At 66.2% G+C, this 18,224-nt stretch overlaps 8 protein-coding genes across 8 annotated transcripts; 2 read left to right on the forward strand and 6 right to left on the reverse strand.

The window, feature by feature from the left end:
• Positions 1 to 783: 783 nt before the first annotated feature.
• Positions 784 to 3,600, forward strand: JCM10292_006400 (uncharacterized protein; the record flags this gene model as incomplete). Its single annotated transcript, XM_076649665.1, has 1 exon — positions 784 to 3,600. One exon carries the CDS (start codon positions 784 to 786, stop codon positions 3,598 to 3,600), a length of 2,817 nt encoding a protein of 938 aa, XP_076504844.1.
• Positions 3,601 to 5,262: 1,662 nt separating this feature from the next.
• On the reverse strand, positions 5,263 to 5,763 carry JCM10292_006401 (uncharacterized protein; the record flags this gene model as incomplete). The annotated part of the gene is made up of 1 exon (XM_076649666.1): positions 5,263 to 5,763. One exon carries the CDS (start codon positions 5,761 to 5,763, stop codon positions 5,263 to 5,265), a length of 501 nt encoding a protein of 166 aa, XP_076504845.1.
• Positions 5,764 to 6,504: 741 nt separating this feature from the next.
• JCM10292_006402 (zinc finger MYND domain-containing protein) lies at positions 6,505 to 7,254 on the forward strand (the record flags this gene model as incomplete). Its single annotated transcript, XM_076649667.1, has 4 exons — positions 6,505 to 6,627; positions 6,685 to 6,777; positions 6,855 to 7,148; positions 7,216 to 7,254. The coding sequence occupies 4 exons, from the start codon at positions 6,505 to 6,507 to the stop codon at positions 7,252 to 7,254; spliced, it is 549 nt and encodes a 182-aa protein (XP_076504846.1).
• Positions 7,255 to 7,489: 235 nt separating this feature from the next.
• On the reverse strand, positions 7,490 to 10,102 carry JCM10292_006403 (uncharacterized protein; the record flags this gene model as incomplete). The annotated part of the gene is made up of 6 exons (XM_076649668.1): positions 7,490 to 7,562; positions 7,632 to 8,335; positions 8,402 to 9,605; positions 9,669 to 9,881; positions 9,944 to 9,967; positions 10,050 to 10,102. The coding sequence occupies 6 exons, from the start codon at positions 10,100 to 10,102 to the stop codon at positions 7,490 to 7,492; spliced, it is 2,271 nt and encodes a 756-aa protein (XP_076504847.1).
• A 628-nt stretch (positions 10,103 to 10,730) lies between these two features.
• Positions 10,731 to 11,993, reverse strand: JCM10292_006404 (uncharacterized protein; the record flags this gene model as incomplete). Its single annotated transcript, XM_076649669.1, has 1 exon — positions 10,731 to 11,993. The coding sequence occupies one exon, from the start codon at positions 11,991 to 11,993 to the stop codon at positions 10,731 to 10,733; it is 1,263 nt and encodes a 420-aa protein (XP_076504848.1).
• Positions 11,994 to 12,405: 412 nt separating this feature from the next.
• JCM10292_006405 (DUF1769 domain-containing protein) lies at positions 12,406 to 13,576 on the reverse strand (the record flags this gene model as incomplete). The annotated part of the gene is made up of 4 exons (XM_076649670.1): positions 12,406 to 12,876; positions 12,986 to 13,072; positions 13,183 to 13,227; positions 13,307 to 13,576. 4 exons carry the CDS (start codon positions 13,574 to 13,576, stop codon positions 12,406 to 12,408), a joined length of 873 nt encoding a protein of 290 aa, XP_076504849.1.
• A 386-nt stretch (positions 13,577 to 13,962) lies between these two features.
• Positions 13,963 to 15,274, reverse strand: JCM10292_006406 (uncharacterized protein; the record flags this gene model as incomplete). The annotated part of the gene is made up of 5 exons (XM_076649671.1): positions 13,963 to 14,126; positions 14,242 to 14,329; positions 14,409 to 14,494; positions 14,589 to 15,108; positions 15,191 to 15,274. 5 exons carry the CDS (start codon positions 15,272 to 15,274, stop codon positions 13,963 to 13,965), a joined length of 942 nt encoding a protein of 313 aa, XP_076504850.1.
• Positions 15,275 to 15,625: 351 nt separating this feature from the next.
• Positions 15,626 to 18,003, reverse strand: JCM10292_006407 (uncharacterized protein; the record flags this gene model as incomplete). The annotated part of the gene is made up of 6 exons (XM_076649672.1): positions 15,626 to 15,748; positions 15,813 to 16,190; positions 16,265 to 16,504; positions 16,576 to 16,907; positions 16,992 to 17,765; positions 17,853 to 18,003. 6 exons carry the CDS (start codon positions 18,001 to 18,003, stop codon positions 15,626 to 15,628), a joined length of 1,998 nt encoding a protein of 665 aa, XP_076504851.1.
• Between the last annotated feature and the right edge of the window lie 221 nt (positions 18,004 to 18,224).

Raw genomic sequence — 18,224 nt, forward strand, 5'->3', positions numbered from 1 at the left:
ACGAGCACGTTCGAATGACCGACGGCCGCCTCGTCGCGTGAGCCTCGCCATGCGAGTCATGAGTGCATCGGAGGAGGTATGTACAGACGACGCTGGCAAAAGCAAGGCTCGCGCGATTGACAACGACGAGAGGCCGTGGGAGGCCTGGACGCCGACCTCTTGAGCGCATTTGTGTGCGCTCGATCACGCGCGCACGTCGGCGTCAGCGGCCGAGGTGGGTAGCGAGAGAAGGCCAAAGCAGGTACAGGCAGCAGGTGCGGTCGCTGCCCGACGTCAGGAGCGAGACGAGGGCTGTCAGGAGCGGAACGTGCCGGAACGTCGGTCGATTCGGTGACGGAGACGGGCACGATGCAATGCCAGGGCAGTGGCGGGTGCGAGGAGCGACGACGAGTGGCATGCAAGGCGGGAGCAACGGAACAAGCTGCGAGCGTGAGCAAGCGTGGGAAGCGAGAGAGGAGGGGCGACGGGCGAGGGAAAGGGCTATTTCGAGGTTGCGCTGCTCAGGAGATTGCGCGCGGCTGGCTGCCCGCGCGGGTTTCCCGCTCGCTCGCTCGCCTCGTCGCCCCGCTTGTTTGGCGTACACGCGCACGCACACACGCGCACTTGTGCGAGCAAGCCGCAACCGCACCTCGCAGCGTACGTCCCGCCCGCCGTGCCCGCTCTTCGCGGCGACTGCGTCGAGGGCCTCGCCCCCCACCCCGCTCACCATCGCCATCTGCGCAGCCCGCCGTCTTTCTGCGCCCGAGCACGCTCTGGGCGGTCTGATCGCGCGCTCTCGGGGACATGCATTCCCCTCCGCGCCCACCGGACCACTCTCTCGACTCGCAGCACCACCTCGTTCGCCCCTCTCCTCCGGCCAGCCCGTCCCTGTCTCAGCGCCGTTTGCCCTCGCCCGATCGCCGCCGAGCACCACCAGCGCCACCTCAGGCAGCTCCTGCACGGCCTCTGAAGCGGTTACGCGGCTCGCTGGGCTGCTGCAGGGAGTGCCAGCGCTATCGCCGCGCCCTCGGGGACGTACGACAGCGCGACGAAGCCGGGGTTCGCACTCGCTCGACCGGCCGGGCAGACCGCGCGACACGCTCTGCAGCTCTCGCACTCGCTGCTGCTGCGCTTGTCGGGCTCCCTGTCGCGAGTGCGGGCCCGCTCCCCAGCCCGCAGCAGGGCGACGTCGTCCCCCCCGCCTTTCCCTCTCCGTCGCCGCCTGCGCCTGTCGCCGCCTTTGAGCGCAGCGCCGCCCCAGCAGAACCGACTGCTGCTCCTCGACAGCGCCCGACAAAGCGCAGTCGAGTCCCGCCGCGCTATACTTGGAGCGATGGGCAGTGGGTCGAGGACCACGGCTGGACGCTGCTGGGCAAGGGGGGGTCCGACATTGCACGCCATGCAGTGACCGCTGAGGCGACTGGAGAAGCTGGAGAAGTTTCGGTCGGGGAGGCGTACCGCACCTTTGCGACCGCCATGGAGGAGCATGTCCCTGCGACTTCCTCTTCATCTCCTTCTTCCTCCATCAAGCCGACTCCGACCTCGTCTTCGACAAAGGAGCATACGTACGACCCTGCAGAGCTTGCTGCCCAACCCTCCGACTCGCCCTCGTCCACCTCGTCCTCCTCGCCTTCCTCATCCTCCTCCGCCGCGTCCGTCTCGATCCCTGATGGCTGGCGCGCCCAGCCGCGCGAGACCGATTATTACGCCGTGCCCATCATCATCGCCATGTCGGTCCTCGTCGCCGTCATCGTCGTGTCGAGCATCGTCGCGAGCGTCTTCATGCGGCGCAAGAAGCGCAGGCGGCAGCGCCGGCGCAGCGCGCGCAAGGGCGAAAAGGTCGACGAGGGTGGCTGGAGAGGTGTTGTCGAGAAGGTCATGGACCCGGTCAGGAGCGTTGGCCGGAAAAAGGGCAAGAAGCGCGACGAGGATGGCAAAGGAGATGGAACGGGAGGACTGGGGGACGACGGCGGCGCGGCAGGAGCTGGCGCCGGCGAGGCTGGGAGCGGAGGCAGTGCGTCGGGCGGGCACCGCCGCGTACGCACGACGGGCTTCGCTGCGGGCAACCGCGTGCGGCCACGCCGGCGCCGGCGACGCGAGGGCGGAGACGACGAGGACGACGAGGGCACGGCGCTCACGCGCACGGGCACGCGCTCGTCCACCTCGTCGATCGCGCATGACACGCTCACAGCGCGGCTGAGCGCCCGCATGCGCGGCGAGCGTGGCGACGAAGCACGGCGCAGCGGGGCGGGGACGACGACTGTCTTCTCCCGCGATGCGGGCTCGGCCTCGCAGGTCTCGCTGACGGCGAGCGCACTGAGCCGCGTGCCGTCCAGCGGGAGTCGGCGTAGCAGCTTGCGCAACGCTGGCACCGCCCCCGCTCAACCGCCCGATCTCCTCTTCACGCCCGCCGACGACCCTTCGCTGCCGGACCACCTCCCCATTCCCGGCAGCGACTCGGCTTCGCTCAGGCGGGACCGCTCAGCGATCTCGGTCTCGTCGCTCGCCGGCGCCGCAGAGCAGACGCCGCTCACCCCGCCGCCGACCTCGTCCTTCGGCATGCTCATCGCGTCCGACACGCTGCCTGCACCCGGCCCCCCGGCGTATCGCCCAAGCTCGAGCACGGTGCAGAGCACTCGGCGCTACGGCGCAGGCGACCTCGTGTCGCCCTCTGCAGATCGCCGGAGCGGCGCCGCGAGTCCCGCCGCCGCAGGCGAAGAAGCGGCGCGACACGGCCGCTCAAGGCGCCTCTTTGGCACACTACGTGACGCGAGGGAGGAGCGGCCGGCCGAGGAGGACGAGGGCGAGTGGCACTGGCCGGGCGAGAAGGGCCGCCCGCTCGCGACCGAGGTCGCGGGGCCGAGCGGCGCTGGCTCGTCCGGCACTCGCGCGCGCCCTGCGAGTCTGGTCTCTGCTCCGCCGAGCGTTGCAGACGGCGCGGACGAGGACGAGGACGAGCGCGAGCCGCCGGTCGACCGCTCGTTGTTCTCGGCACATGTCGCGACGGACGACAAGGCGACTCTGGCGCGCCTGCGCGAGCAGCGCGACCGCACGATCGGCGACGGGGGAGACGACGGTGCCCCGAGCGCAGGTCCCTCGGTTCCCGCGCCGACTGCGCCGGACTTTGACGATGAGGGGGATCTGGACGAGGAAGGGTTCGAGCGGTTCGATCTCGATGCGCCCTCGTCTGCCGGTGCGGCGCCCACAGCGCCTGATTCGTCGTCGCTCTTGCCCGCGCCACCCCGCCCCGTCGCGCAGCACACATCTACGTTCTCCTACCCGCGCATGCCGGCCGGCGCACCTCCGCACATCTCCCGCTCGACCTCGACGCTCGCCTCGTCCACTGCGCCACTCCTTACGCCCTCTCCCGCCACTCCGACTGCGCAGTCGCAGGACAAGGCCGCGCTTGCTGCAGCCGAGTACGCCGAGCGCGACGAGGACGACGCGCTCCCGCTCTACCTCGCAGGGTCGGGACTGCGCGGCGTTGCAGCGCGCGAGGCGCTTGGCATGGCGAGCGCGCCGCCCGCTGCGCTCGAGGACGACGAGGACGACGACGAGGAAGGCGGGTTTGGCGAGGTGACGAGGAACGAAGGAGAGCGAGAGCGAGAAGGTGTTGTTTAGAGGTATTCCCCTTCCCCTTAATTATTTTGAGCCGTTCTGCAGTACTCTCATGTTGTGTCGCTCGCATTCGCACGATGTTGTGATGCAGTATCACCTGGCCGCATGTTGCGCTCTGTCTCACGGTTGGCTCTCTCGGCCGCCTCGCTTTCCAGCGTGCGTGAGGCTACGACTGTTGCTCAGTGAGTTTCACAAGAGTATGTATGGTCTGGTACATCTCCTCTACGCGCGCCCAATTGCTCCGGCCCTGCCTTCGCAGCAAAGTCTCCAGCGTGGCATCCGCGAACTCCGGATAGTCCGGCTTGACGTGTCGATTCACCCACTCGCGGAGGCGGAGGTTGCTCTTGAGTACAAGGAGGAGTAAGGCGGGATCGGGATTGTCCGTTTGTCGCGCTCTCGCCGACAAGAGGGCCTGGAAAATGGCGAGACGGTGCACGAGCGGAGTGTACCACGGAAGCTGGACGGCCTCGTGCACGGGATCCAGCCCGCCTTGAACAAGTGCTGCGAGGTGGCATAGCGCAACAGTGGTGTCGTCCAGCACAATTGGCGGGGTGGTGCCAAGGCGCGACAATGCGTCGAGGCCGGCTCGCACAGTGATCAGCAGCCCTTGGTCGCGACTTGAGCCCGAGCTCTGGCTGTTGACACAGAGCGACGAAATAGTTGTCTGCAAGGGGTCATATTGTCACCGGCGCGTTGTGAAGACGCCGATGGAGACGCTCTGCAGGGTAACATACCCGAATGTCTGCCTCGGCAATGCCGTAGCGGAGCTGAATGTAGCTCGACAGCTGTCCTAGAGGCTCGCCCTCAGCGGAGAACAACCAATCGTCCAGGTGCAGGTTGGCCTGAGTCGCCTCGACTTGCGAGAGCGGCGGCCACCGGAGAGGGTTAGCGCGTCTGCCGCAAAAGGTGCGGTGCATCGGCCAAGCCTGTCTCGGGTCGAGTCAGCGGTAGAGCAGCGGTCAGAGTCGAAGGAAGGAGTTCACAAGCTTCTGGCAAGCCGCATCGCAGAAGGCGACGTGCAGGTTGACCTCGCTCGTCGCGCACCGCGAGCATCGACTTGTCGCCGGTCCGTAGCAGACGATGCACTCGTTGCCTGTCAGCGCTGCTACGCTCCTCGGCGCCGCCCGCAGCTGTGGCATTTGGGCAGCAGGTTGATCAAAAGTCAAGAGAGCAGACGGCAGCAGTGATCAGGGGATCGCGGAGACGGAATAGCCAGACATCCGGGTCACGTGCGAAGCCCACGATACCTAGGTACACCGTGAGCGCGATCGCTTGGAGCGAGGGCGAGGTGACGGCGAGAACGAGGCCGTATCGGCGCCGTCGGCTCCGTCGAGCCGTCTGGTCCGCCCTTCGCCGCGGGCATTCTCCACTGGAGCAAATACAATCAATTGATCAAGTCCGCCGAATTCGAAACCTTGGCATCCCACAACTGCTAATTTTTGAGAGGACCGCTTCGCCGAAACAAGACTGGACGAACTTGACTGCGATGAAGAAAGCCGAACCATTCACCGGCTCAGGTGCGACTCAATTCACGCTGAAGGAGGGGACGCATGCAGAGAAAGGCAGGAAAGTTGGACAAGTCAACTTGATGCGCACATCTTTGCGGCGGCGTGTGCAGCTGGAAGTAGCAGGGCGGTCGTGCGAAAGCCGCCCTCAACAGCAGCTTTACATTGCCATACTTGCCTGAAGGAGTACCTCGTAACCCTGCTGCAACTGCTCCATCTCGGCCCAGCTGCCCTGCCCCTGCCACTTGGGGATCACGTCGAGTATCACCTTGGCGCGCTGCGGGTCGCTCGGCTTGACATGATGATTGACGTAGTTGCGCACTCGTAGATTGGTCGTCAGGATGTGAAAGGACAGTTGCGGGTTCGGCGTAGCCTGGTCTTGACTCCGCTCGTTGAGCGAGGCAGTGAGGACGGCGAGACGGTGCAAAAGCGGCGTGTACCAGGGCGCCTTGAGGACCTCGTCGATCGGCTCGAGGCTCTGGAAGAGTGCGCACAGCAAGCCGAACGTGACTGCTTGCTTGTCCTGCCGAGGTTGCGGAATCGGCCCCCGGCCTTGCCGAGCCAAAGCCGCGAGGACTGCGCGAACGTCGATGAGAAGTATTTGCTCCTGCTCGCCCGACGTGGCCGAGTCATCGGACAGTTTTACAAGAGTCGGCTGCATGCGCGGGAGTGTCAATATGCAGCAAGAATGCCGACCACACAAGCGGAAGATGGAAGCTCACCTCGATGTCCCGCTCAGTAATGCCGTGGAACCGCCGGAACTACTGGGAAAAGTTGCATATTGGCACGCCGGCTTCATCGCGGATCATGGTGTGTTGGTGCCGCTTGAGTTCGGCAGCCTCAGCCGGAGAGAGAGCCGGCCAGCGGAACGGGTTGGACCGTGCACCGCAGAAATGGCGGTGCAGCGACCACGCCTTCGTGATTGCGTATATGAGTCATTACCCGAACGGGGAGAAGCTCAAGAATGAGGCAGAGACATACACTTCGTCAACACTTCGTTGGTGAGGTGCCGAGCAAAACGCAACGTCGACGCCGCTCTTCCCGCAGCTCGAACAGCGGTTCTTGGTTGGCGCAGCGCACACGAAGCACTCGAGTAGCTTTTGCGAAGCCATGCCGACCGAATTCGAGGATGCGCGGTGAGCGAGAGGTTGTGGAGCGGAGTTGCACTGATGAAGCTGGGGCTTCGCGGCAACGGCTCTGAAAGAGTCACAGAGACGCGCGTCTGCTTAAGAAGGCGGTGCTTGAGGACTGAGGCGAATTTTGACAGGAGTGTGCGGGAGACGCTCGTTGTGCAGAGCGAAAGAGTCGCGTCCGTCGTCTCGCTCCTCCCCGTTCGACGATTCTCCGCTCCGCGCTCACGCTGCTTCATTGTCTCCTGCATTCTTCTGTAACGCTGCTCGAGATGCCCGCCGAACTTGTCCCGCAGCCCTGCGAGGTCTGCCTCAAGCCTACGACGAATCGTTGCTCTGAGTGTGCAAAAGCGCCATTCGACATCTACTTCTGCTCGCGCGACTGCCAGAAGCTCGTGAGCTTGGTAAGAAACAGCTGGCTGTGCGGTCCTAACGCCTGAACGTGCGCGCAGGTCTGGAAGTTGCACAAGACGGTGTGCGGACCGGGAAAGACGCACCCATTCTTCGTCGAACCGCTCACGGACGAAGAGATTGCCGATGCGAGGGTGCGCGCTCACGTCGCAGTGATGGCGCGCAGTATGTTCTTCGGCATCTCGGTGGCCCCCTCGCCGACGCCTCTCAGCTTCCGAAGAAGGCTCTTCTCGTCAGCATGGTGCGGCGCTCGCGCTTCGCGCAACCCGGCCAGAGACAGACGTTCGATAAGGACGCGTCGATGTTCCTCCTGATGTTCTCTGGGGCAGTCCTTGCGCAGTACTGCCGGCGCAAGCTTCCGGATGACATTGTCGCCGCGCCATGGTGGTCGAAGCTGCACCACGGCCTGCTCATTCTGGCTATCTTGACGCGCAAAATCAAGCAGAACAAGAAGTCGCCCCTCGCTCCGATCTACAGACGCAAGCTCATCGAGGTGACGCGCTGGGTCCGGACTGGACATGGACATGAACGACTCGGAAAGCACCGAGTCGCTCGAGGATGTCACGTTCGAGTTCTTCGGCGCCGAGACCCTTCCTCCGGGTCCACTGTGACTGTTCCCCCTGACTGTCCCGCTTATGACGACACACGCCGATACCGTAACGGATTCCGCTCTCCTCTTCTCCTTCCGGCTTGAGCGAGCGCGAGAGCGGAAGCATCCGCCGTGTTGCACGGACGACTGCAAAGTCGCAGACTGAAGCCCTCACACAAAACCCGAGAGAACGTACACACACGAAGAACTGACAGAAAGGAAGAGGGGGACTTGGGAGCACGGAAGAGGCGGTCTATTTACGCAAGCGTGCCGTCCTTGATGCGGCTGAGGAAGCCGGCCACGCGCGGAAGGTCGGTCGCTGACGGGTCGCTGCACATCCAAGAGAGGTCAGTATACTATCGAGCAGTGTGAAGCAGACTCAGGGCGACGGCGACTCACGCTTCGAGCGACCGCACGAGCCCTTCAAGCATGTCGTCGACCTTGTCCTCCTCGACGCCGCAGCAGCTCGCGACGATCCGGCGAAGCTTTTCCTCCATCGCGCCGTTGCCGCTCTCGAGGCGCTCGAGGCGCTGCTTCATGAGCCCCTCGACGCGCTCGTACCACGCCTGGAGCCGCAGGAGGTGCACGAGCGCCTCGCCCGAGACGGCGCCGTCCTCGGCGCGGAGGATCTCGGGCAGCGCCGGGTCGGCGTCAAACTCGATCGAGATGCCCGACGGGAGGTTGCTCAGCGTGCTTTGCGGGCCGCGGTACGTGAATCCGGGCCCGGCGAGCTGGCTCGCGGGCGAGCCGTCGACCTCGGTGCGCCCCGTCCAGTCAAACTGGTCCTCCGACTCGATCGCGAGCGCGAGGTTGCGCACCCGCTGCGCTTGCTCGTCGGCCTTGGAGACGCGCGTGCGCGCGAGCGAGAGCGCCGAGCGCTGCGCTGCGAGCTCGGCCGCGAGCTGGCGCAGCTGCTCGCGCTTGGCGTCGAGCTCGTCCGACTTGGTCTGCAATTCGGCCTGGAACGACGACGAGAGCGACGAGAGCGTGTCCGTGATGGACCGGAGGACGTCGCCCGATGCCTGGACGGGCACGTTCGGCGAGTCGCCATCCTGGTTCTGCAACGCGTGCAGCGTCTCCTCAGCCGCATTGACCGTGAGCTCCTGCGTGCATGAGCGTTATGTCAGCGGACGAGTTCTTTTCGCGATGCTGCGGACAAGTTCACGCACCGGGTCTTCGACACCAAAGTCGGTCGGCCGCAGGCCAAGCTTGTTGGCCTTCATCTTGTCGGCGCCAACGTCGAGCAGCAGGCGCACGAGCGCGCGGTTCCCGCCGCGCGCGGCAATGTTGAGCGCCGTGTCGCCATGCGCGTCCTGCGCGTCGACGAGCGCCGCAAAGCGGCCACCTTCGCGCGTCGCAATGTACTCGAGCACCGTCTCCATGTAGTAGCGCGCGCTCGCGGCGCGGCCCTTGACGCCCGCGACGAGCGCCGCGTGGTGCAGGACCGAGCGGCCGACGTCGTCGACGGTGCGGAGCGAGGGCGCGAGGACCTCGAGCAGGCGCAGGAACGAGTCGTGGTCCGAGTTGTTGGTGACGAGCACGGCGCGGATCAGCGGCGTCTCGCCGACGTTGTTGCCGCGGTCGAGGTCGGCGCCAAACTGGACGAGCGCGCGCACGAGCGACACGCGCGCGAGCGCCGCAGCCCAGTGCAGCGCCGTGTGCAGGTTCTCGTCGATCGGCGTGTCGGCGTCGAGATCAGGCGGGAACAGCGTCGCAAGGTCCGGCGTCGGCGCGGGTCCTCCGCCCGGTGTGGGCTGCTCGGGCTCCATCGCAAAGATCGACTTGAGCGCCGTGCGATTGCGCTCGAGCAGGCCCGGGTCGAGCGTCGCCGGGTCGTACGGCGGCTTGCTCGACATCTTGAGCGTCGTGCGGAAATTGCTCGGCGGACCGAGCGGCAGTGGCGCAGGCGTGAGCATCGGCGCAGGCGTCGGTGCGCCGTAGCCGTTGCCGAACCCGTTCGTGACCTCGAGCCGCGCGCGCTTGATGTCGTCCTGGTCGAGCGAGTCGCCCGACCGCTTGAGCGCCTGCACAGGCGGAGGAGCCATGTGCTGTTGCTGCTGCGCGTGCATGCCGCTCGGGCCTGCGTGCGGGAGGAGGCCCTGCTGCCGTGCGTGGTGGAGGATGGCGTTCGCGTCCTGCGCGTGTGCCTGAGATGGAGGAGGGGCGAGGTGCTGCTGCGGCTGGGCCTGCATGGCGGCGGGAGGAGGAGGAAGCGGAGGGGGCCCGGCGCCATACGGGTTGACGATCGCGGGAGGAGGCGCGGCACCACCGAGCGAGACGGGCGGAGGAGGCGCGGTGTAGTCGAAGAGCGGTGCGAGGAGGTGCGAGACGCCGAACGCATTCGCGAGCTCGACAGACCGCTCAAAGGGAATCCTGCGAGGCGCCTATGGTCAGATGCTTGAGCTTGTAACGGAACCAGCTGTAAGTGCGACGGACCAGGTTCCCTGGTACCGCCCGTATCCGCCCTGCACCTTCTCGTGCACGCCCTGCGCGATGTCCTTCTCGAGAATCTTGGTGCGCTTGCCCTTGTCGACGCCGGCGACCTTGAGGATCTGCGTCGCGTTGAGCCAACTGTCGGCGCGGCGGCGCATGACACCGATGCCGCGGACCATCATCTCGTACACGGGGACGGAGGAGTAGACGGCCAGGCTGCGCGAGGGACGAAAGCGGGTCAATGACGAGGTCGTTCATCCAAAACAGGTGCAACGCACTAGATGTAAGGGTTTCCCTGGACACTGCGAGGTCGAGGGCGAAGGCATCAGCATACTATCCCTGCGGAACGGGAGAGGAGCAGGATGCAGGCAACCCTGCACTCACTTGGGGTTCGGGTAGGACACGCCCGTGTCCTGATACTGCGACGTGCTCGCCATCGTTGCGGTTCCGACCTAGGCGGAAGGGAGAAGGCGACTTCTGCGTCGACGACGAGCGGGAAGGTCAGCCGGGGAGGGGGGCAACCTAGACCGTTGGGCAACGCAGCACACTTCTGAGGAGCCGGGGCTGCACGAGTCTTGCACTGAACTCGAGCAGGCGGGTTCAATCGGATCTAGCGGCGGAGAACCGGCGTCGACGGCGTTTCGTCACGCAGCGTTGCGGGCAGGTGCTTCGGGCGCAGGGTTGGCGAACTGCAGGGCGGGCCTAGGGGCGGTCAGCGCTGCCCCCTGAGGCTCTCGAGGCGGCGGCCGGACTTTGTCGGCGCGCGCTCGCGTCGGGTCACGCTCGGCGCGTGTCGAGGCGGAGGGCGACGACGCGCAGCTGGGCAAGCAGCGCGTGGGAGGACGCACGGCAGGGTCTGGACCGGGCAGAGTGGGGCGCAGAGCGTGTACGTGCGCGTGTCTCGCCCTCGAGAGCGCGTGCGCGACTCGGCGGAGACGCGTGCAGGCGCGACGGGAGGGCGCGCCCGCGAGGACGAGAACTTCCAGGGGGACACGCCGCCGCGTCTTCGCTCTCTCACTCTCCCTCGCAGAGATCCAGCGACGCCTAGTTGCACTCCAGAGACGCCTACTTGGTCTTCTTGCTCTCGACAGTCGACTCGGCCCCCTCGCCGCCCGCGCCGAGCTTCGCCAGCTCGCTCAGCGCCGCCTCCTTCTTCGCGCGCTCGACCGCCGCCTCGGCCTCCTCGCGCGCCTCGCGCTTGCCCTCGCGCACCGCATACCCGATCGCGAGCGCCGACGGGAGCCCGACGACGGGGAGGAGCGCGGCGATGACGACGAACAGCGTCGCGGGGACCTGCTCCGGCCCCTGCCGCACGCCGAGGCGCGCCGCGCGGCCCGAGTAGGCGAGGTACGCGACGGCGCCGACCGTCGTCAGGACGACGTCGCTCGAGATGCTCGCCTGCGCCGGGTGGTGCAGGAGCGTGTTCCACTCGAGCGCGAGCACGGCCGGAAGCCGCTCCTGCACGAGCTGGAACGAGAACGGCTGCTTCGTGCCGCGCAGCACGCCCGACGTCACGCTCGACCCGACCGTATTGAGCAGCTCAAACACGATCGGGAACCGGAACCGGAGCGCGATAAAGGCAAAGTTGAGGTACAGGCGCGACTGGCGCGGCGAGATCACCTTGTCGCGCCTGGCGAGCGCCGGCACAAACGGGAGGAGGATGACGGCGTGCAGGAAGAGGAGGTTGGGGAGGAAGAGCCATTCGGACGTCAACTTGAGCGTCTGCGGCACAAACACGGTGCTCGCCGTGCCGATCAAAAGCGCCGCAACGAGGCCGACCGAGATCTGGCGCTTGCGCTGCACGGCGGGGCGGCCGGGGACGGCGGGCCTGGCGTCGGGGACGGCCGAGGCGTTGACGGCGACGGCGGCAAAGAAGAGCGCCTGGGCGAAGCTGACGGCGACGACCTGGGCGAGGAGGACGTACGCCCACGTGCGCTTGATGCCAAAGCGGCGGCCCTCGGTGTAGAAGAGGACGAGGAGCGGGCCCGTCGTCCAGAGGCACAGCTGCTGCGACCACCACCACCGCGACGCGCCGTCGCAGACGTAGAACCACGCCTCGTGGAAGAGCGAGACGTCGGCGAGCCACTCGTGCGTCGTGTAGCTCGATGCAAGCGCGCCGTGGCGATGCGCCGACTGCTCGAACGACAGCTGGAAGTACTGGAGCATGAAGGTCCAGGTGACGCCGACCGACGCGATCGCGAGGGCGAGGAAGCCCACCGCCGGTGCATTGAGGCGCTTCGGAGCGAACGTAGGTGCGATGGCGAAGCTCAGGCCGCCGATCAGGGCAAAGTAGCCCGTAAGCGGAAGGTGGTAGAGCGAGAGCGACATGCTGCGAGGCGACGAGCGGCTGTGGAGCAGTGCTAGTCAGCGTGCGGATGCTCGTGTACTCCCTCGAGCCGTCACGGAGCTCACTCCAGTGTGCAGAGATGTGTGTCGACTGTACGCGCTGGCGAAAGCGGCTCGAACTGATGACGGAGGAGCCGGGCCAGAAGCGACGAGGAAGCCGCTAAGCAGGCTGAGGGTGGCTTGACCTGGAGCGTGCGAGAGTACTCTGCGCTGCACAAGCTCTTGACCGGATCGAGCCGCGCGGACGAGAGCGAGCAGCTCCGTGCACGTGCGGCGCTCCTCTTGCCAATTTCCGCGACCACCTTGGCTCGCCCAGATACGTTTGAAGTGTTCCGCACGAGAGAGACCGCGCTGTTAGGGTCTTCAAATCTATTGCCGAGGCCTGCGAGCCCGTCTAGTCTACGTCCTCGTTCGCCTCATCGTCCCCCTCGTCCTTCTTCGCCTCCGTCTCCTCCCGCCCCGGTTCCTTGCCCTCCGTCTCGAGCTCAAACGTGACGACAAAGAACTGCTGCCCCGTCCCGCGGCGCTGGCACGAAAAGACGACGGGCTCGCCGTTCCAGTACTTTTCGAGCGAAAAGCTGAGCCCGCCGGGGAGCTGCACCGCGAGCGCGCCAAAGTCGATGAACCCGTGCGAAAAGTCGCCCCGCACGACGTGCGACGCCGAGAGGGGCACGGCCTGCCGCGCGGGGGCTTTCGCGAAGTGCGACCGCCGCTGCGAGGGGTTGTCTTGCAGGTTTGCCGGCGCGGACGAGCGGAGGAGGGGCGTGACGTCCTCAGGGAAGTGATCGGGCTTGAAGGGCGGAAGAGACTCAGACGTAGGGTGCTCGCGCGCCGAGAGGAACTGCAGTGTGGCGAAGAGCGGGGACTGCGAGGGAAGGGATTGAGCACGCGTTCTTCAAGGCGGCGGAGGACAGCGAGCCTCAGAGTCCTGGGCCCCGCGGTCAATTCTGCCCATGCGCACCGGAATGACGCACCAGTGCCCAGGGCTTGTCCGCGTACAGGTCGCAATCGAGGCTCGGGTCGACGTAACGAACGAATCGCAGCGCGGCCGACGTTCCGTACTGCGGAGGGAGCCATGCGTCAGATCAGTGTTCCTTCTGCAACATTCACCCAAACGCCTCAGCCCGCAGAGAGCAGCGCGCGATTGGCGAGGAGCGAGACGCGGACGCACGGGAAGGTAGTCGCGAATCGGCTTCTGCCAGACGTTGCCGAACAGCTGCACCCCCATCCAGCATCTCAGTCAGTCTCAAAGCCCACCTCAGTCCCGACTGGGTACGTCGCGTCGAGGGACGCACGACATCGTCGGCTGTGAGCCCCTCGTCCTTCCACCGTCCCTCGAAGCTAATGCTCCACGTATCGCCCTCCTGCATGAGCGCCTGCTCCGGCTGCGCCGCGTACTCTCCCTCCTGCGCGCTCGGGCCGCGGTAGTTCTTGAGGCGGACGGCGACGGAGCCTTCCCAGTGCGACGACGAGATGGAGAGCGGCGAGCGATTGACGTCGACGGGAGAGAGAGACGAGAGGTCCGGGCCTGCGCGGCATATGATGCGTGGCTGCGAATTAGGCATGGCTGGCTCGGACTCGCGCGAACAGCTTGGGCACGGTCAGGACGAGAGCGAGGAAGGCGCACAGTGATGACGACGAGGCGGTTCCGATCGGGACCAGCGCGACCTCCGTTTTCACGTGCAAGTCCAACGACAGGGAGAGGAAATGGGGCATTTTGCAGTCACGCACACGCAAGGGCGGGGCGGCTATGTCCACACGGAGAAAGGCACAGATAGGCGAGCGGATGTGGGCAGAAGGGGGGGTACACACCAGGGCAAGGCAAAGGGAGGAGTCGAGTGCGAAAAGAGCCGGAGGGAGGAAAGGGTAAAGGCACTACCTACAAGCAGGGAAGGAGAGAACGGCTGTGCTCGTGGCCAGAGCGGGCAAGGGTACGCGAAAAGTAGGCGCTCTACGACGAGCCGTTGGTCGTGACCTTCTCCTTGGCCGTGTCGGCCTCCTTGGCCGCCTCGTCCTTCTTCTTGAGGATGAAGCCCTTGAAGTACTCGAGGACGGGCGTGAGCTGCTCCTGCGAGTAGTGGAGCACGTTCGACGCCTTGGTGCCGACGGGGATGTCTGGCCACGACGACGAATCGGCGATTGTCAGTCCAGTTCGCATCCTGGCAGAGCAGTCGTGCGCGCGCGCTGACACGCAACATGCCAGACTCGACGGTAGGCCGAGCCGACTCACCCTTGCGGAGGATCTCCTTCTGGATGTCGTTCCTCACCTCGTTGGCCTTCTCGACGTACGGCTTGGCCGAAGCCTGCGCGTGTGCGGGCTGTACAAGTGTGAACGCTGGCTATCAGTCACAGGCACGTGATGTGCGGCTCGATTGATCGTGAGAGCTGGACACGTACGATTGACTGCGCCGCCTTGACGTACGTGTCGAGCTCCGTCTTGAGCGACTCGAGCGTCTGGTTGAGCGACGCCTGGTCGTGCGGGACTGCGCATAGAACGAGCGGCTACATCAGCCACGACCCTCCGGTAGGAAAGAATGTGCCACATCAGGTGGAAGAGGCCACACGAGCGAGACGCACACTGCTTGACGGTCGAGGCGAGACGCTCCTGGAGGCCGGCGAGCGCCGTCTGACCCTCGTGGAGACGCTGGTAGACGGGGTCGGCGTAAGGGCCGAAGCGCTGCAAGCAGGCAACCGTGCGAATGAGCGCCCCTGGACCGAGCGAATACGTCCCGCCGTGGCATGCGCGACGGCCAGACGACGAGAGTTGCACGGAAGCCTCGCCACGCACCTGCTGGAAGCCGTTCTTGTAGTCCTGGGCGAGGCCGTAGGCGGCGTCGGCGGGCTTGCGAGCCTGGCTGACGAGCTCGCCCGTCTCCATCTTGACGTGGGGGACCTTCTTCTCGAGGAAGTCGAGGGTGGCGTTGGCGAACTGGTCGACCTGGTCGAGCGGGAGGCGGCGCTGGAGGGGCTCCAGGCGGGCGAGGATGGCGTGCGAGAGGGCCTCGACGCGGGCGACGAGCGACGCGATGTAGGGGTGGCCCTGGACGTACGAGTCGGTGGTCGAGAGGAGGTCCTTGACGACGGGGTAGCCCTGGACCTGCGGGCGAGGGAAGGCGCGCGGGCGCGTGTAAGCTGGGGCAGGGCTCCACGAGGAAAGCGCGAGGGCGGGGTGAGCGCACGCGGTGGAGGGCCGTCTCGCGCTCGTGCGGGAGGTTCTCTGCGCCGGGGATGGTGGGCGTGGGCTTGTCGGTGGCGGCGCTCATGGCTCTGGCGGGCGAGGGAAGAGGTTTGGGGGGAGGCGGCTGCGGGCGAGCGAGCGAGACGGACGGTGAGCGGCAGCGACGTCACGGGGCGTGGAGCGGGTCGCACGCACTTGGAGGGTGCAGCAAAGGGGTATCGACGGCGGGGTGTGCGGGTCTGGTACGGCCGTGCGGCGAGAGGGGGCGAGGAGAGCGAAGTCAGAGCCTTTCGGGGCCGCCTTCACGTGCAAGTCGGCCTCGCCTCGCTCGCGCGCCTCCCCTCAGCTCGCTCCCTCTATCTCCCGCTCTATCTCTCGGCCGCGCATTTTTCGCGTGCACTTGACTGCTCGGGATAACAACCACGCCCTGTACACCCTACTCCCTGGCCATCTGCGCAGCGACCACCGCCACCTTCTCCCCCAACACCTCCGGGTAGTGCATCAACCTCGCAAGTGCACGCAACTCTTCGCCGTCGAGCAGCTTGATCGTAATCCTCGGCTGCGCACACACGACAAAAGCTCTTAGAGACAGCTCGGACTGGGAAAGGCAGAAGGACACGCACAGCCTGCTTGATACCGCGCTTCTTCGCCTCGGCACGCACGACTTGGATCAGCCGGCTCCCGAGCTGCTGCTTCATCTCGCCCGCCGGGAGCCCCTCGATCGAGTCGACGAACGCGTCCGTCTCGGCAAGCTCGGCCGCGGCAGGCTGCGAAAGCGGGAGCTGGCGCGCGAGCCGCGGGAGAAGCGGGACGATCTCGGCGCAGGAGAGCGCGGCGAGCTCGGCGAGCGAGGTGGGCAGAGCTGCCGACAAGGGCTCGGTGCTGCTCGCGACGTCGAGTGACTCCTCGTCTGAGACCGACAGCACCAGCAGCGCATCCTGCACCTTGGCTTTGAGGACGTCCGGGTTGAAGAGGCACATGGCGCGCTCGCGCTTGGGAAGCTGTGCGGACAGATGCTTCAGCAGCTCAGTCCACAGTCACTGCGACGGAAGATGGGCAGATTGGGCAGCCGCACCTGTTCGAGCAGCATGACCACCTCGTCGACTTGGTCCTCTTCGACCGCGCCGGTCCGCCTGACACCCTCGACGAGCCGCTCGTGCTCCGTCTTGGTCGGCTCAGGCGACGCCGGCGCATCGGGTGAGTCGAGCAGCGGCGACAGCGCCTTGGTGAAGGCTGCGCGCGGAGGCGACGAGCGCGGCGTGTGCGGGTCCGAAGCGTTCGAGGTGGGCTTAGGCGAGCGGTTGGGCTGGGCGACCTAGACGACATGAATAAACTGACTTCTCCGCGACGGAGCAAGGCCCGTCAAATCGATCCGAGCAAACGCACCGTCGTGGACAAGCTCTCCATCCCACGCCGCACCTCGTCGACCCTCTCTTCCTGCATCCCGCCCTCGCTCCGCCTCGTCGCGCCCCTCACTGCCTTCGGCTCGAACACGCCAACGTAGACACTCCTCCCTCGGACCTCGCTCCTATGCAAGCCCTCGATCGCAAGCCGCGCCATGCCCGGCTCGGCGAACGCGACGTAGCCAAACTCGCGCGACCGGCCCGTCGCCGAGTCGAGCTGCACCCGCGCGGAGACGATTTCGCCGTAGGGCGCGAAGAGCGCGTGCAGGTCGGCTGTCGTGAGCGAGGGGTCGAGCGACTTGACGTAGAGATTGCCTGCGAGTGCGAATCAGGGCACGGAGGGGAGTCAGCGAGTCCACTCCTCTAGCTGCTGTCTAAATGGCACGTTCATCGACGCACAAGGATCGATCCCGCTTCCGCTTGCGGTCCTGCGCATCCCTCCGCTCGAGGCCTGCGCACTGGGCGAGCCAGACGGCGGCGTCCCAGGCGTGTCGAGCGGCGAGCCCGCGCGTTTCCACCGGCTCGCACTCGCGGCCGACGAGTTGGAGACACTGCGCGCTATCGACGGGCTGCGGTGCTCGCCGTTGGAGCTCACGCCCAGGCCGGCGTACTTGCTCGGCGTGCCCGCTGCGGCCGAAGAGGGCGAAGGCGAAGGAGACGGTGTCGCCCAGCGAGAGGGCGTCGCCGGCCCACCAGCGGAACCACCGAGAGACGAGCGAGCGCCATCCGACACCCTGCCCTTGCCCGCCGCCGCGGCAGCCGCACGCTTCTCGTCGTACACCTGCACCGTGATGTTCTGTCCCTCGACCTCGAGAAAGTTGAGCCCTTCGTACGCGGCCTGCGCGTGCGCCTCGTCGTAGTACCGCAGGATGGCCTGGCTCGTAAAGTGCGGCTGCGATGACGAAGAGGGCGGGTCGAACGGGCGCGGAGGGGCGTAGCGCAGCGTGACGCGGAAGAGCGGGCCGAACGGGCGCGCGAGGTCGAACAGCTTCGAGGCGGTCATCGTCTTCGGCAGCTGCTTGAGCAGACGGGGCGTCGCGCTCGGGACTGGGTCGGGAGCGCTGGACGACGGAGGCGAGAGCGAGAGATTCAGCGTCGAGGTCGACGAGGGGAGGCGCTGCCCATTGCAGGTCGCATAGGCCTTCTCGGCACGGTCTAGCGACTCGAACTCGACTGTGCGCACAGAAGCATGACCAGGAGCAGTCAGCGCAGGTGCGAAGAAGCGATCTGAGCGACGGCAGGGAGGCGAGCGAAACGCACCGACACCCTCGCTGCGGTCGAGGCGGAGCCTGAGGCAGTCCTGCAGGACACTGATGATCTCGCGGTCGTCGACGTCGTCGCTCACGCCGCTCAGGAAGAGGCGCGGCGAGGCGAGGTGCGGGTTGCTCGGCGGGGCGGGCATCGTCGCCATCTTCTGCGGTCCAGGAACTACGGTCAGCGGGTATACTTACGGCGACGAAAGAGCCAAAAAATCCACTCCTGAGCCTGGCGAGTGCAGCGACGTGAAGAGTGAGGGCCGACTCGCGGCTTGGTCTCCGTCGCCGAACAAGGCGAGGCTCGTGCACCCGCCCTCGCTTCCGGAACCCGCCTGGCAGCACCAAAAGTGCTCGAGAAGCAGCTGCAAGCCTACAG

This window comes from Rhodotorula paludigena, assembly GCF_050403205.1.
Source record: "Rhodotorula paludigena JCM10292 DNA, Rt_paludigena_JCM10292v1_ctg26, whole genome shotgun sequence".
Lineage (NCBI taxonomy): Eukaryota > Fungi > Basidiomycota > Microbotryomycetes > Sporidiobolales > Sporidiobolaceae > Rhodotorula > Rhodotorula paludigena.